The sequence below is a fragment of the Ranitomeya imitator genome, chromosome 2 (genome assembly GCF_032444005.1).
Source record: "Ranitomeya imitator isolate aRanImi1 chromosome 2, aRanImi1.pri, whole genome shotgun sequence".
Classification (NCBI taxonomy): Eukaryota; Metazoa; Chordata; class Amphibia; order Anura; family Dendrobatidae; genus Ranitomeya; species Ranitomeya imitator.
This window is the reverse complement of record NC_091283.1, coordinates 379688352-379706615: the sequence shown is the minus strand read 5'-3', so window position 1 is coordinate 379706615 and position 18264 is coordinate 379688352. Positions and strand designations below refer to the sequence as shown.

The 18264-nt window shown below is 41.6% G+C and overlaps 1 protein-coding gene across 1 annotated transcript in view; it reads left to right on the top strand.

The window, feature by feature from the left end:
• Positions 1-18264, top strand: part of LOC138666626 (zinc finger protein 850-like) — a 154737-nt gene that overhangs the window by 29233 nt on the left and 107240 nt on the right. The window contains exons 2-7 of the mRNA XM_069754822.1: positions 2799-2985; positions 3115-3294; positions 3372-3495; positions 3579-3676; positions 4850-4946; positions 8469-9378. Coding sequence (XP_069610923.1) covers positions 2905-2985; positions 3115-3294; positions 3372-3495; positions 3579-3676; positions 4850-4946; positions 8469-9378 — 1490 coding nt within the window. The 5' untranslated portion in view covers positions 2799-2904. The remainder of the gene's footprint in view (positions 1-2798; positions 2986-3114; positions 3295-3371; positions 3496-3578; positions 3677-4849; positions 4947-8468; positions 9379-18264) is intronic.

Below are 18264 nucleotides of genomic sequence, written 5' to 3'. Positions count from 1 at the left end.
TGCTGCTGCCACTTTTTATAACACCAGAATAATAGCAACACTTGATTCGGCCGCCCCCCTCACCCATAGCAAAACTCATACAATCAACAGGCAGCCCTGGCTGACCAGCCTGACCAAAGAACTGAGACGGGCTTCCAGGGTTGCTGAGCGAGGATGGAAGAGATTCCGCTCTGCCGAGCACTTCATCGCATACAAGCAGTCTCTCACCAGCTTCAAGTCCATGCTCACTGCCGCAAAACAAACTTACTTCTCATCTCTCATATCCTCCCTGTCTCACAACCCTAAACCGCTTTTCAACACTTTCAATTCTCTACTCCATCCTCCAGTACCTCCTCTCTCTCCTCTCATTTATGCTGAAGACTTTGCCTCTTTCTTTAAGCAGAAGATCGAGATCAGAGAAAGCTTTGGCTCACAGCCCCCAATGCCTCTTTTAACTGCCCGCCCTGTTCCACCAAAACCAGCTTCTTCATCATGGCAGATCAGCTCTCCACCCTCCTGTCAAGATCACATCTCACCACTTGCATGCTTGACCCGCTCACGTCCCACCTCATCCCTAACCTCACCACAATCTTCATTCCAACCCTAACACACCTCTTCAAACTCTTAGTTACTTAGTTACAAATGGGGTCCTCCCCTCCTCCTTCAAGGATGCCTCGATCACACCCATCCTCAAAAAGCCCTCCCTCGACCCATTGTCTGTGTCTAGCTATCGCCTGATATCTCTTCTCCCTTATGCCTCAAAACTACTGGAACAATATGTCCATCTTGAACTGTCCTCCCACCTCTCCTCCTGCTCCCTCTTTGACCGGTTACAATCTGGCTTCTGACCACATCACTCAACTGAAACTGCTGTAATTAAAGTCACTAATGACCTACTAACCGCCAAGAGCAAGCGAGACTACTCTGTCCTCTTTCTCCTGGACCTGTCTTCTGCCTTCGACACTGTCGACCATTTCTTCCTGCTACAGATTCTCTCATCTCTTGCCATCACAGACTTGGCCCTATCCTGGATCTCATCGTATCTAACAGACGGAACATTCAGTGTCTCCCTCTCCACACCACCTCCTCACCTCGTTCCCTGTCTGTCAGTGTTCCCCAAGGCTCAGTTCTAGGACCCCTACTCTTCTCCACCTACACCTTCGGCCTGGGACAGGTCATAGAATCCCACAGTTTGCAGTATCATCTCTACGCCAATGACATGCAGATCTACCTATCTGGACCTGACCTCACCTCCTTACTGACCAAAATCCCACAATGTCTGTCTGCTATTTCAGCCCTCTTCTCTGCTCGCTTTTTAAAACTGAACATGGACAAAACAGAATTAATCTTTTCCCCATCTTACTCTACCTCTCCACCAGAGCCATCCATCATTGTCAATGCCTGCTCACTTTCCTCAGTCCCACACACTCATTGCCTCAGAGTGATCCTCGACTCTGCCCTCTCTTTCAAACCACATATCCTAGCCCTGGCCTCCTCCTGCCAACTCAAACTCAAAAAATATTTCCCAGATCCGTGCATTCCTTGACCATGAAACCACAAAAACTCTAGTGCACATCCTTATCATCTCCCGCCTCCACTACTGCAACCTCCTACTCTCTGGCCTCTCCTCTAGCACTCTGGCACCAATCCAATCCATCCTACACTCTGCTGCCCGACTAGTCCACCTGTCTCTCCACTATTCCTCAACCTCTCCTGCCAAGCCCTTCACTGGCTTCTTATTGTCCAGAGGCTCCAGTTCAAAACCATAACTATGACATACAAGGCCATTCACAACCTGTCTCCTCCATACATCTGTGACATGGTCTCCAAGTACTTACCCACATGCAGCCATCCTTCCTCTCAAGATCTCCTTCTCTACTCTAATCTTATCTGTTCTTCCCCCAACCGCATACAAGACTTCTCCCGTGCTTCCCCCATACTCTGGAAGTCTGTACCCCAACACATCAAACTCTCGCCTACCACGGAAACCTTCAAAAAGATCATGAAGACCCACCACTTCCGACAAGCCTACAACCTGCAGTGATCCTCAGTCTACTGAACCGCTGCACGACCAGCTCTACCCTCTCCTAGTGTATCCTTTCCCATGCCCTGTATACTGTGAACCCTCACAGGCAGGGTCCTCTCTCCTTCTGTACTTGTGTGTGTCTTGTTTTGCTCATGTTTATTGTACTTGTCTATATTTTCCCCTTTCACATGTAAAGCGCCATGGAATAAATGGCGCTATAAAAATGTCTAATAATAATAATAGGGTCGTAATACTTTTTCAAGCCACTATAGAAGTTGATGTTCTTTCTTCATTTTAGGGTGAGTGCTATCCCACAGTTCTCTCTACTTACATAGTCTTTAGCCTCTTTGAAAGGGTTCAGTAGTTGACATGATCTGGCAGCTTTTTAGTTAAGTTACCTCCATGTTCTCACAACATAAAGATAAACTCATTTCAAAATCATACTGTAAAGTTTAGTATGTTTTAAAGGAGTTAAGATCGTGACATGTGAAAGTGTGGACTTGTAGAATGGGTAAAAGAAGAGCAGTTTGCAGTGTGGGATAGGGACAGGACAAAAGACCCTAAACATCTTACCATGGAATAACATCTCTTTTGGACAGGTAAGAATATGACACATGTATCCTGCTTATTTCCACCAACGCTGGCTTCATTTGTTGGTAACATTAAAGGTGGATTCCTGTACCGAAACACTACCCATTGTCAATGATTTGGTTGAAAAACAGTGAATGTAGATTATTGAGAATACAACATAAAATTGATATATCTCCTTGTATGTTTCCCTTATTATCTCCAGTACTTATTTTATTACATGGGCTCATCTTCCCATTCCGGTCCCTGCAATATCGAATCCTGTCAGAGGAGAGCTTCTATATAAGAGAATTTTCCTGATTGAACCGTCAATGATGGATAGGAACAAGGACAAGATGGTGGAGAGGATATTACATCTCACCCTAGAGATCCTTTTCCGGCTTACTGGAGAGGTGAGAGATTCTGATGACATCATATTACATCTTTCTTATCTATGGGAATAACAGATGGACAGAACTGGAGAGGTGAGGACTCTGGAAGTGTCTGCAGTGAGATTTATTAATGTGTCTCTCCATAACCAGGATTACACAGTAGTGAAGAAGACCTCTGGTGAGCACTTTCAGGCCCCTGTGTCAGAGGGATGGGAAAGACCCCAAAGCCTAATCACGGGACTTCCACCTAACTCCCTGATACATGAGGACATCAATGACCAGAAGATCCTAGACCTCACCTACAAGATGATTGAGCTGCTGACTGGAGAGGTGACACTGCTGGGAATTTGGGGACTTTATTCAGTAATACAGGGATTAGGAGATGACGGTATCATTGTATGTGTTAGGTTCCTATAAGGTGTCAGGATGTCGCCATCTATTTCTCCATGGAGGAGTGGGAGTATTTAGAAGGACACAAAGATCTATACGAAGACGTCATGATGGAGGTTCCCCAGCCCCTCACATCACCAGGTAATAGCCAGGACCAAATACACACGGCCTATAATTATCTGTATGTAAAGAATGAATTCAGTCCCTGTATGTGTTTCCTCCAGTTCTATCCAGTAAGAGGACAACACCAGAGAGATGTCCCTGTCCTCTTCTTCCACAGGACTGTAAACAAGAAGATCCCAATGTTCCTCAGGATCATCAGGTAAATGATGAGAAGGTGTCATGAAATCTTCCCTAAAATATGTAGAAGGCTGTGAAGGTCTTGTGTTTTCTCTTGTTTTTTTTTCAACAGTATTATATACTGAATGGCCTCATTGATAGAGACACTGGCCTTTTCATTATGGAAGCTTGTTTGTATGGAAATTAGATTCATTACCCCAGAGTGCTACATAAATCAAGTGAGCAAGCTTTCAATTGATCAGCTTTAATGTGTATTTACATTAGAATGTGAAAATTGAGTGACTTCAAATGCAGTATGGTCATCAGTGCTAGATTAGCTGCGGTCCAGTTTGTCGACGAATGGAGTCTGAGGAAGATATCGGAAATCATTCTGAGGAACAGGAGGTGCACAGTTATGTGAATTGCAGCCAAAACAACACTGATACTTTAACTGATGTGTTTGAGTGGAAACTTACACATGGCCTACTGAAAATAAAGCAGGGTACTTCCAATACATATCAAAACCTAGAAATGAGAATCTTTTTTGGTACAGCTAATATCTGTGGGTAGTTGATTGGACACTAGGGCTTATCATTCTGTCCGTTCAAGTTCATTCTTTAATGGCAGATGCTTACCCTGAGGCAGTAGGACATTTTCAACTGAACAATTCACCATGACGTAAGGGTCATAAGGTCGTGAATTGCTTCTAGAAACATGACAGAGCTTTTTGTCCCTTGCTTCCTTGACTTCTTCAGTATCCAGATGTTAATCCTGTAAGACAAGATACATCAGTACCTTTATCTAATTTGCAGCAACTGTGAAAACCGATCCTGTCGACATTGGCCAATATTGCTGCAGAACTCTTTCAACATCTAACGGAATCTATGACATGAGAATTTGTTGCAGTTCTGAAAGTCAAATAACTTCCAACTTGTTACTAGATAGGTGTCCCTAATAATGTGGCCATTCAGTGTATATGTTATACTTGGTGGAGATGACAGGATAAACCTGAACATCATTAGATTAGATGTCTGGATCTTCTCACAATTTTCTGATTATGGAGACTGCTGGTTTGAATTATGAGCCAACAGGTTGGATTTATGCAGGAGACCTGCATCTACTGTGGTCATTTCTGGTCATCATGTTAATTTATGATCTTTTCTGTTCTTTTGAATAATTTCACATGACTTATCCATCTGTCTGTGATTTTTTTTAGTATTTGTTTCAGGATGATCTGCCCCATATTAATACAGAGACATATATGAGGGGTGATGTGTGGTGTAAAGAAGAGATTCCTACCGATAACTATCCGGGTGAGTAGTGACCTCAGACTTCACATATTCTACTTTATCACTGGCTGATGCAATTATGTGTTGAAGTTTTTAGGGTATGTTAGGCTACGTTCACATTAGTGTTGTGCGGTGCTGCGTTGGGTGCAGCCGCAGCGACGCATGCGTCATGCACCCCTATATTTAACATGGAGGGCGCATGGACATGCGTTGTCTTGCGTTTTGTGACGCATGCGTCATTTTGGCGCAAGCGTCAGGGCGCAGAGGACGCTGCATGATGCAGTTTTTTCTGCACCAAAAATCATGCAAAAATGAACGCATGCGTCACAAAAAGCTGCGTTTTGCATGCGTTTTTGCATGCGTTGTGCGTTGCGTCGCCGACGCAGCACCGCACAACGCAAATGTGAACATAGCCTTACACAGCTATTTTACATTACTTTATCTGCAAGTTTCAGTGGGTAAAATTTAAGTAACAATTTTTTTCTAAAGAGAAAAAATATTACATAGCTGATCTCCATAATTTCTGTTCTGGCCATACAGATATGTGATTTCTGAAGCCTTTAATTGGCCAGAGCATAGACGCATTGGCCACCGTTGTGTTTATTGATCAGTTACATGTCTGTCCAGCTGGAAAAGCAAGTACAAAGACTGGCGGAGTACCTGGGCGACATTGAAAGAGGAACGACAGGGAATCTGTAAACCAGTTCACAACTGGACTATTTATAATTTTAATTTTTATTTGCTTCCCTTCATCCAAGGCCTAAAGTTTTTTATATTTTTCCCACAACATAGCTGTATGAGAGCTTGTTTTGCGAGTCAATATGTAGTTTTGAATGTTATTTGCTTTAACATACAATGTATTGAAAAATGGGAAGAAATACCACGTTTTGTGATAAAAGAAAAATGTAAACAAAAAAATTTGGATTGTTCCGCCATCTTCTGAGAATGGAGAAATGTTTTCAGTTTTACATTGATGGAGCTGTGTGAGGGCTATTTTTTTTTGAGCGGAGAGCTGAATTTTTTATTTATCCCATTTTGGGGGAGATAAATACTACTGTTTGCTTCTTATTGCATATTTGGCAGAGTTGCTATTCTGGTGTTTTTGTTTTTTTTCTTTACTACTTTTTTATGATACTTATTAATATATACAATGCCTACAAGTAGTATTCAACCCCTTGCAGATTTAGCAGGTTTAATAAGATGCAAATAAGTTAGAGCCTTCAAACTTCAAACAAGAGCAGGATTTATTAACAGATGCATAAATCTTACAAACCAAAAAGTTTTGTTGCTCAGTTAAATTTTTATAAATTTTAAACATAAAAGTGTGGGTCAATTATTATTTAACCCCTAGGTTTAATATTTTGTGGAATAACCTTTGTTTGCAATTACAGCTAATAATCGTCTTTTATAAGACCTGATCAGGCCGGCACAGGTCTCTGGAGTTATCTTGGCCCACTCCTCCATGCAGATCTTCTCCAAGTTATCTAGGTTCTTTGGGTGTCTCATGTGGACTTTAATCTTGAGCTCCTTCCACAAGTTTTCAATTGGGTTAAGGTCAGGAGACTGACTAGGCCACTGCAACACCTTGATTTTTTGCCTCTTGAACCAGGCCTTGGTTTTCTTGGCTGTGTGCTTTGGGTCGTTGTCTTGTTGGAAGATGAAATGACGACCTATCTTAAGATCCTTGATGGAGGAGCGGAGGTTCTTGGCCAAAATCTCCAGGTAGGCCGTGCTATCCATCTTCCCATGGATGCGGACCAGATGGCCAGGCCCCTTGGCTGAGAAACAGCCCCACAGCATGATGCTGCCACCACCATGCTTGACTGTAGGGATGGTATTCTTGGGGTCGTATGCAGTGCCATCCAGTCTCCAAACGTCACGTGTGTGGTTGGCACCAAAGATCTCCATCTTGGTCTCATCAGACCAGAGAACCTTGAACCAGTCAGTCTCAGAGTCCTCCAAGTGATCATGAGCAAACTGTAGACGAGCCTTGACATGACGCTTTGAAAGTAAAGGTACCTTACGGGCTCGTCTGGAACAGAGACCATTGCGGTGGAGTACGTTACTTATGGTATTGACTGAAACCAATGTCCTTACTGCCATGAGATCTTCCCGGAGCTCCTTCCTTGTTGTCCTTGGGTTAGCCTTGACTCTTCGGACAAACCTGGCCTCGGCACGGGAGGAAACTTTCAAAGGCTGTCCAGGCCGTGGAAGGCTAACAGTAGTTCCATAAGCCTTCCACTTCCGGATGATGCTCCCAACAGTGGAGACAGGGAGGGTCAACTCCTTGGAAAGGGTTTTGTACCCCTTGCCAGCCTTGTGACCCTCCACGATCTTGTCTCTGATGGCCTTGGAATGCTCCTTTGTCTTTCCCATGTTGACCATGTATGAGTGCTGTTCACAAGTTTGGGGAGGGTCTTAAATAGTCAGAAAAGGCTGGAAAAAGAGATAATTAATCCAAAAATGTGAAGCTCATTGTTCTTTGTGCCTGAACTACTTCTTAATACTTTAGGGGAACCAAACAGAATTCTGGTGGGTTGAGGGGTTGAATAATAAATGACCCTCTGAAAAGACTTTTGACAATTTAAAAAAAAAAAAAATAAACAAAGAAATAACATTCTTTTTTGCTGCAGTGCATTTCACACTTCCAGGCTGATCTACAGTCCAAATGTCACAATGCCAAGTTAATTCCAAATGTGTAAACCTGCTAAATCTGCAGGGGGTTGAATACTACTTGTAGGCACTGTATATATCGGATATTCTCAGTAGAAGAGATATTAGATACATTTTTATTACATTTTCTTATTTGTCCCACTTTTTAATGAGGGATAGTGGGGAGATTCATAATTTTATAGATTTTTAAAATATTTTTTAATATATATATTTTAAGAAAAATGTAATCTAAATTCGTTAGCCCTCTTGGGGACTCTAACCTGTGATCATCTGCCACAGGCAGGTCTTCAAAGGAGTACTGTCATGGCACATCCAAGGTTGCAATGGCATCCTACCCACACCCCATGATGTGTGCTGGAAAGGCATGCTTTACATGCCGCAGTCAAAGATTCACTGTGGCATTTGGGGGATTTACAGCAGCAAAACAATACCGGTAAGTGGTTGACATATCCTTGGCTCCAAAGTAAAAGAGGAACTCCAAGTGAAACAATTCAGAATTAGTGCCTTAAGAAGGAATGCATGAAATAAATGGAAAAAACTAGAGGAAAGGCTTTGTGGAACAATTCACAAGTTAACATTTTAACTTTACATTAAAATAAGCAAGTGTCCACTTTGAAATAGAAAAGCCAAGATAGAAAACTGCAACATAGCTACTGGGCTCAGTGATTGGCTACAGCATTGTCATCACTGTAACCGGTCAAGGAAACTGGGGCAGCTGCAGACACACAGCGCAGAACCTGGGGAGAGTAAGTAAAGGTCAAGTTTTTTTTTTACATATCACTGAGCCTATGGGCAAACGTTTGTTGAAAGTTGACAACCCTTTATTAACGCAATGTATTTAAACTTTAATAAAATTGTTTTTATTGTTGCCAGATATTTGTACCTGGAGTTCAGGGGGACAGCTGATATTTTCAGATTTTAAAGGAGATGATGGTCTTATCAAAACTGAACTATATGAAGATCAAGCCATTATCCCAGATCTATCATCTTATCCTTTTCAACAGCTCTTATTTTATGATTCATTACAGACTGTTAAGCAGAGCAAAAGTAACAGGAGGGATGGAGAATACAAAAGAACTCGCTCACGAAAGAAAAACTTTTCATGTTCAGAATGTGGGAAATGTTTTAAGGATAATTTTGCTTTAGTTATACATGTGAGGATTCATACAGGAGAGAAGCCTTTCTCATGTTCAGAATGTGGGAAATGTTTTAAGGATAAATTTGCTTTAAGTTTACATGAGAGAGTTCATACAGGGGTGAAGCCATACTCATGTTCAGAATGTGGGAAATGTTTTACTACTAAAGATAACCTCGTTAAACATCTGAGAATTCACACGGGGGAAAGGCCATATGCATGTTCAGAATGTGGAAAATGTTTTAGGATCAAAGCAAAACTTGTTAGACATCAGAGAATTCACACGGGAGTAAAGCCGTATGTATGTTCGGAATGTGGGAAATGTTTTCTCCACGAAACGGCTTTTATTAGACATAAGCGAGTTCACACAGGAGAGATGCCATATTCATGCTCAGAATGTGGGAAACGTTTTAGGGAAAAATCCAGACTTGTTATACATCAGAGAACTCATACAGGGGAGAAGCCATTTTCATGTTTAGAATGTGGGAAATGTTTTAATTATAAATCCGTTCTAGTTACACATCAAAGAATTCACACAGGGGAGAAGCCATATTCATGTTCAATATGTGGAAAGTGTTTTGCCCAAAACTCAGCTCTATTTACACACCAAAAAACTCACACAGGAGAGAAGTCATTTTTATGTCTATAATGTGGGGATATGTTTGAAAGAAAACTCTTGTTTTCTTAAGCATCAGTTTAAAAAACTGCTAGTTCTATGTATGATTAATCATTATATTGACAAATTGTAAAAGCAAAACATAAGAATGATTAACCCCTTTCATTCAATAAGGACATAGCACGTCATGAGCGGGTGTTAGTTCCTGCACCCTGAAGTGCTATGCTCTTCATGATTTTGTGTAAATCTTTTTATTGATATAAGTTGTATAAGATTGTTCATTACAGATCAGATCATCATCAAACAAATACATAGTGAAATGGTTTTCATTGTAAGCACTTTTGAACAATAAAATGCATTGAATTTTAAAATAAACTTATATTTTCTCTTCCTTAATGTTGATATATAGAATTGGTTAAGGTTCGTGAACTGGAACATCTATGTTGTAGCATCATATAAAAACCTTAAGATAGCTTAAACTTTATTTATGTTTAAGAAGAGATAGAGAAGAAGAGAGATAGAAGAGGGGGGAGAAGAGGGGGAGAGGAGAGGGTTCGGTTCCTGGTTTCCCGCCTACAATCAACTGTTTCTGGTATGCTTATAAAGGTCCTGGGTATAAGTAAGTGTAATTCAAAAAATGTAGTTAGTCAACCCATCCAAGACATCATGTCTGGAGTCTCTCTGAACATAATCCATGGAGACCATATGTTTAGAACTTTGTCTAAGGTTCCAGTATCTTGTCCAATCAATTGCTCCATTCTGAATATATGGTTCAATTCCAAAACAAGATTGGAGCGTGAAGGAGATTTTGATTGTTTCCAATAACGGGGTATTAGGTTGCGTGCGGCTGTGAGAAAGTGTCTAAGAAGGCTTCCCTTAAATCTGGCAATGGAGAGATCGCATATAGATAGTAAGGCTAGTTCCATTGTAGGCTGTATCTTGTAAAAGGATAATTTATTGTGGAGATCGAAGATGTCCCCCCAAAATGTATATATAGGTGGGCAAGACCACCAAATATGTGAGTACGATTCCTTCTCTGTCCAACACCTCCAGCAAAGATCTGGGGTGGAGGGAAACATGTTGTGGATACTGTCCGGGCATCTATACATCGGGTCAGTAGTTTATAACTTCTCTCTTGATGGTCAGCACATAGTGAAGATCTGAACATGTGAAGGAGGCTCTTAGATCTATCCTCGCACCCATGCAGGTCGACTCGAAGGGAGTGAGGGATCTAAATATACTAGTCTGTTTAGATATCTTGTTAATGTAACTCTTAATTTGTTCATATAAGAGCCATGTGCCAGGAGGTGGGCCTGATTCGGGAAAGAGGGACCGTAAGGGTTTTATTGTGGATTGAGTTATATAATCATAGATTATCGGGCAACTATCTTTGTGTTTGTGTAAAAAGGAGACTTTATCCCGTCCAGCGGGAAAATCTAGGTTGTCGATAACCGGAGTCATAGGGCCAGGTATCGAGGAAATGTTAAGTTTTTGGTTACCATTTTTAATGAAAATAACTAGATTTCTTGTGAGGAAGGGAAGGTCCTCTTTCAAATCCTGTGCGTTTTTCTTTTGCCAAATGTTTGCAATGGGATTGGTTGATGAGAGCTTAGATTCTAGGCTTACCCATTTTTTGTTACATGTGTGATGAAAAAGATCCAAAACACATGTTCCTAGAGATGCGTAGTTATAGAATTGGAAGTTTGGAAGGCTTAGTCCTCCTGTCCGTTTAGACCTGCTTAGGAGCTGGTATGATATACGTGAACACTTGCCAGACCAGATATATCGTGTGATTATAGTCTTAAGTCTGGAGAAGAAGGACGGAGGGAGAGCCATAGGGATAGTCTGGAAAAAATAGAGGAGGCGTGGCAGCAAGTCCATCTTGATGGAATTAATCCTACCCAGCCAGGATGAGTGTAGTTTGCTCCACTTTTCCAGATCCATCTCTGCTCTGCGGAGGGCTAATCTATAATTGGCCTCATATAACTGTGTTGTTTTTTAGCTTAATGTTATGCCCAAGTATCTAAGAAAGTCCGTTCGCCATCTGAACGGAAAGGAGGAGCGCAGCTGAGAGACCAGAGAGGGCAAAAGTGAGATATTTAGTACTTCCGATTTATGTGAATTTATTTTTAAATTGCTCAGAAATCCAAATCTCTGCAACTCTGAAATGATGTTAGGAATAGTAGTTATGGGGGAGATAATGTATACAAGGACATCATCAGCGAACAGGGCTAATTTGTGTTCTTCTGATTGGATCTCTATTCCCTTTATAGATGGATTGTTACGGATCGCAGTGGCTAAATGTTCCATAGTTAATACGTACAATAAGGGTGAAAGGGGACACCCCTGCCTAGTGCCGTTACGAATATGTATAGGGTCCGACAGAGACCCATTCACTTTGATCTGTGCCGAGGGGGATTCATAAAGAGCCATGATACTCCTCAGCATTTTCTTTTTCAACCCAATGCCCTCTAGTGTTCTGTGCATGAATTCCCACCCCACCCTATCGAATGCTTTTTCGGCGTCAATTGAAAATATACACATGGGGTCACTGCCTCTATTGGCCCTATCAATCAGAGAAATAGATCTTATAGTGTTGTCTCTCGCCTCCCTTCCTGGAATGAAACTGACCTGGTCCTGATTGATTAAATGGGGTAAAAGACCGTTTAATCTTTTAGCTATCATTTTGGCGTAAATTTTCATGTCTATATTGATAAGTGAGATGGGGCGATAACTGCTACAAAGCGCAGGGTCTTTCTCTGGCTTTGGGATGACCATTATATGTGCAGCTAGGGCTTGTGGTGGAAAGGACCCTCCTGAGGCTACAAAATTACAAGAGGTTAAAAGCGGAGAACATAGCAGATCCGAGAACTGTTTGTAAAAGCTAGCTGTAAAACCATCAGGTCCAGGGCTTTTACCTAGTTTCAGATCCTTAATCACAGAGGAGACCTCTTCTAATGAAAAATCGTCCTCCAGATCTGCCAGGGACTCCTCTGAAATAGTAGGGAATTTGTTTGACTGGATATAAGATTTGATTTTATCTTGAAGTGAGTGCAAGGAAAGATCTTTAACGTGACCCTTTATGTTATATAGAGAATTATAATAGTCATGGAAGCCAGAGAGTATATCTTGCGTGCTATAAACTTTTTTACCCCTGGCGTTTTTGATATATGGAATGAATGTTTGTGGGCCTCGCGGATGGAGGGCTCTTGCTAAAAATGTGCCACTTTTGTTACCTAGGTGATAGAAGCCACTCTTTATTTTCTCTCGTAAACACCGGGATTTCTGATGTACAATAGTGAGTAATTTTTGTCTGGCCATGGACAGGCTTGACAGAGTGAGCGGTGAGAGATACTGTTTATGCTGCGTTTCTAGTTTGTATATTTGGGAGGAGAGCTCAGCAATTTCTGCCGTGCGTTCTCTTTTAAGGCGAGCACCGTGTGATATGAATACACCCCTTAAGATACACTTTAGGGTCTCCCATTTGATCGGAGACGTGAGGTTATCAGCATGGTCTGCCACAAAACCTTCAATGGATCGTTTCACTTCTGAAACACAGGTCAGATCCTGTAGTAGATTCTCATTTAATCTCCACGAGAACCTGGATCTCACAAGGGGATCCAGCTGTATCGAAAAATAAATAGGTGCGTGATCAGACCACAGGACCGACCCCACGTCAGCCTCCACCCCGCTATCCAACAAAGAGTGCGAGATGAAAAAATAGTCAATTCTGCTATATGTAGAATATATTGGAGAATAAAAGCTATAGTCTTTCACGTCTGGGTGCAACACCCTCCACACATCCATCAACCGCAAATCACTCAACTGCTTCTTCACTTTTTTGATAGAGGATAAGGGATATGAGGACTTACCCGATGACACATCAATTAGAGGATTCATTGGGAGGTTGAAGTCACCGCCAACGATTATCGGCGAGTCTCCTGCAAATTTTTCTAGAAGCTTTTTGCATGTAGAGCCAAATTTGTGCTGACCCTCATTAGGGAAATAAACATTTGCTAATATGAGTTCACAAGATCTCCATGCTAGTTTCAAGAAGATAAATCTCCCTTCTGTATCAACTACCAAATCAAGAATCTCTGGAAGGAAAGACTTGTGGAAACCTATAGATACCCCTTTAGATTTTGAGTAATGGTTCGTACTATGGAACCATTTGGGGTAATAATACGATGTACAGTTAGGAGTCACTCCCGTCTCGAAGTGAGTCTCCTGTAGCATTAGTATTGAGACACGTTGCTTGTGGCTAGAGTACAGTACCTGTCTTCTTTTTTTCCGGTATGTTAAGCCCTTTGGCATTAAAAGAGCATAATTTAACTCTAGCCATAATCAAGATGTTGGTTGGATAATTGATTATGAGAACAGTGAAACCAGGTCCATGGTAGGTCCATGTATGTTTTTTGGATGGGGAGTGGGGTAAGGAATTTGGAGAGGAAAACTATGAAGAAGAGGAGAAAGGAACCTATAGAGTATAGGCTAAGGAAGAAAAGTGAAAGTATAGTGATTGAACACCTAAAGGAGGAAATCTTGGTGCGGTGATGCACTTAGATGCCACCACTCGCATCAGTTTGGGTGAGGGAGAGCCAAAGGCGAGGTTCGGTCTCCCCGTCACTCTTCATGATTTTGAACTGTCACTGCCTTTAAAGCACATCACTGACATCTGAGCACGGCACGGGAAGAGGTGCAGGGACCAATGCCGCCCGCCCCCACAACTCAGGGTGGCCAGCACCTCCTACCTGATCAAAGCAGGAGCTCGACCCTGTTCGTGGCCGACGCTGTTAGTGGCCATGCTTTTGCACCATCTCTTGCTGTTTAACCCACAAATGCTGTGAATGAGAGCGATCAAAACATTTAGGAGGCAGGCAGAGGTACAGGAGCTCACTCTTCTTTCAAATCGGCGCCCCTGCAACATCATCATGGGGGCCCTATCATTGCCATGGTGACTCGTGGTCGTCATGAAAACCCTCAGGTCACCAAGCTACAGAAAGCTTCTGAGACCAAGTGAATGTATCAGAGGGACTATGTAAAAAAAGAAGAAAAATTGTCCTAAAAAAATATCTAGAAAAAATGACAAAATAATAAAAAAAAGAATAAATACATATTTTTATGTAAAAAATAAATAAAAAAAGTACACACATTTTGGTATCATCATGTCTGGATTGACCCGATTTATAAAAATCTCACACTAGATAACCCCTACAGTGAACGTTGTAAAAAAAAAAAAGGGGGGGGGGGGCAAACTATGATTTTTCATCATACGGGCTGGAAAAAAGTATAATAAAATGCGATCAAAAAGATGAATGTAAATAAAAATGGTATCTCTGAAAACATGCAGTCCTGCACAAGTCGCCATACAGCTCCATCAGCAAAAATATTAAAAAGTTATAGCTCTCAGAATATAGCAATGAAAAAACAATTCCTTTTTCCATAAAAGAGCAAAAACATAAAATAGGGACTTAACTTAGGTATTGCTGCAATCGTACTGACCTGAAGAATAAAGTTGTCTTATCAATTTTACCACATTTAAAATGGCATAAAAAACAATTCCTAAATTGCTGGATTTTGTTCATTATGCCTGCCAAAAATTGAAATAGAAAGCAATCAAAAAATGTTATATACCCGAAAATGGTACCAATAAAAACGTCAACTTGTCCTGCAACAAACAAGCTGTCACATGACTGTAGAAAAATTATAACTCTCAAAATATGGTGATGCAAAAACTATATAAATCTTGTATCACTGTAATCGCACTGACCCAAATTATTAAGTTGCCAAATCACTTATACCGCACGAGGAACGGTGTAAAAAATAAATGAAATAAATTCTTCACTTACTGTTGATTTGTTCATTCTGCCTCAAAAAGATCGCAGTTAGGCTCGGAGTACATTTATCCTGCGCTCTACTATGAGCACTTACACCGGAATTCTGAGAAAATCTTTGAAATACGTGATTCAGACAGATCCCCTAGTGGAAGATTCCATATAATGAGGCAGATGGAGTCACTGTGGGCACCGTCTGACCTATGATCCGGCGGTGTACGACTTTTTAGGCGTGCATAAAAGCGTGGTCGACCAGTTTTCTGCACTTCTAAAAAAGACACCGCTGAACAGAGGCCAGACGGAGTTCAGAGTAACTCTGCTGCCTCACTGTAGTGAATCGAATCCTCAGGGGTTTCATCTGAATCCCGTCACTCGGAGATTTAGATGGAAACCTCGTGGTAAGTGCTCAATGTAGAGATAAATGTGATCCCAAACGTTATGTAAAATATTCCCAATAAAAACTTCAATTCAAGCCACAAAAACGCAAGTAATAATAATAATAATTTTATTTATAGCGACAACATATTCTGCAGCGCTTTACAATTATAGAGGGGATTTGTACAGAAAATAGACATTACAGCATAACAATAATCACAGTTCAAAACAGATACCAAGAGGGATGAGGGCCCTGCTCAAAAGCTTACAATCTATGAGGAAAAAGGGGAGACACAAGAGGTGGATGCAAGTCCCCACTTAGGTCCATCATCTGTTCACAGAAATATAGGGGGCTTCCACTTTACGGGTAGCACAAAGGCTCTGGAAAAGCAAAATGGCTGCTTGCCCCTAAAATAAAATCAGCAAATTCTGCTTTCCAAAATCCAAATGCCCCTCTACCTTCCGAGCCTCACAGCGTGCCTAAGCCACATTTAGCACCCACATGTTTGGCATGGGTATAATTTTCAAAATGGGGCCACTTGGGGGGGGGGGGGGATTTTGCTCCTCTAGCACTTAGTGTATATGTACAGTGGGGCAAAAAAGTATTTAGTCAGTCAGCAATAGTGCAAGTTCCACCACTTAAAAAGATGAGAGGCGTCTGTAATTTACATCATAGGTAGACCTCAACTATGGGAGACAAACTGAGAAAAAAAAATCCAGAAAATCACATTGTCTGTTTTTTTAACATTTTATTTGCATATTATGGTGGAAAATAAGTATTTGGTCAGAAACAAACAATCAAGATTTCTGGCTCTCACAGACCTGTAACTTCTTCTTTAAGAGTCTCCTCTTTCCTCCACTCATTACCTGTAGTAATGGCACCTGTTTAAACTTGTTATCAGTATAAAAAGACACCTGTGCACACCCTCAAACAGTCTGACTCCAAACTCCACTATGGTGAAGACCAAAGAGCGGTCAAAGGACACCAGAAACAAAATTGTAGCCCTGCACCAGGCTGGGAAGACTGATTCTGCAATAGCCAACCAGCTTGGAGTGAAGAAATCAACAGTGGGAGCAATAATTCGAAAATGGAAGACATACAAGACCACTGATAATCTCCCTCGATCTGGGGCTCCACGCAAAATCCCACCCCGTGGGGTCAGAATGATCACAAGAACGGTGAGCAAAAATCCCAGAACCACGCAGGGGGACCTAGTGAATGAACTGCAGAGAGCTGGGACCAATGTAACAAGGCCTACCATAAGTAACACACTACGCCACCATGGACTCAGATCCTGCAGTGCCAGACGTGTCCCACTGCTTAAGCCAGTACATGTCCGGGCCCGTCTGAAGTTAGCTAGAGAGCATTTGGATGATCCAGAGGAGTTTTGGGAGAATGTCCTATGGTCTGATGAAACCAAACTGGAACTGTTTGGTGGAAACACAACTTGTCGTGTTTGGAGGAAAAAGAATACTGAGTTGCATCCATCAAACACCATACCTACTGTAAAGCATGGTGGTGGAAACATCATGCTTTGGGGCTGTTTCTCTGCAAAGGGGCCAGGACGACTGATCCGGGTACATGAAAGAATGAATGGGGCCATGTATCGTGAGATTTTGAGTGCAAACCTCCTTCCATCAGCAAGGGCATTGAAGATGAAACGTGGCTGGGTCTTTCAACATGACAATGATCCAAAGCACACCGCCAGGGCAACGAAGGAGTGGCTTCGTAAGAAGCATTTCAAGGTCCTGGAGTGGCCTAGCCAGTCTCCAGATCTCAACCCTATAGAAAACCTTTGGAGGGAGTTGAAAGTCCGTGTTGCCAAGCGAAAAGCCAAAAACATCACTGCTCTAGAGGAGATCTGCATGGAGGAATGGGCCAACATACCAACAACAGTGTGTGGCAAGACTTACAGAAAACGTTTGACCTCTGTCATTGCCAACAAAGGATATATTACAAAGTATTGAGATGAAATTTTGTTTCTGACCAAATACTTATTTTCCACCATAATATGCAAATAAAATGTTAAAAAAACAGACAATGTGATTTTCTGGATTTTTTTTTCTCAGTTTGTCTCCCATAGTTGAGGTCTACCTATGATGTAAATTACAGATGCCTCTCATCTTTTTCAGTGGTGGAACTTGCACTATTGCTGACTGACTAAATACTTTTTTGCCCCACTGTATATGGAGTCTGCAAACTATTCTAGGAAAATCTGCGCATCAGGAGGCAAATAGCACTCAGTCCCTCCCGAGTCTCACCATATGGCTAAGCACAGCCACATATGGGGTATTTCTACCTTCAGCAGAAATTGTGTGACAAATTTTGATGCCATTTTTACCCATTTCCTCAAGTGAAAGTGTAAAATCTGGGGCTAGACAATTTTTGTGGTATAAATTTAATTATTTTGTTGTAGTCCTCTCCCCTCTGTACCAGTCTGTCACTGTAAATTTGTTTACTGTAAACGATATCTATAACTCTGTATGTAACCCCTTTCTCATGTACAGCACCATGGATTTAATGGTGCTATATAAATAAATAATAATAGTAGTGTCAATATGATCACTGTACCCTTAGATGAGTTCATTGAGAGAACATTTGCACTATAAAATGACACTCCTTCCCTTCTGAGCTATGCATTGTGCCTCAAAGGCAGCTCCCGATTAGGCTACTTTCACACTAGCGTCGTGCACTGCACGTCGCAATGC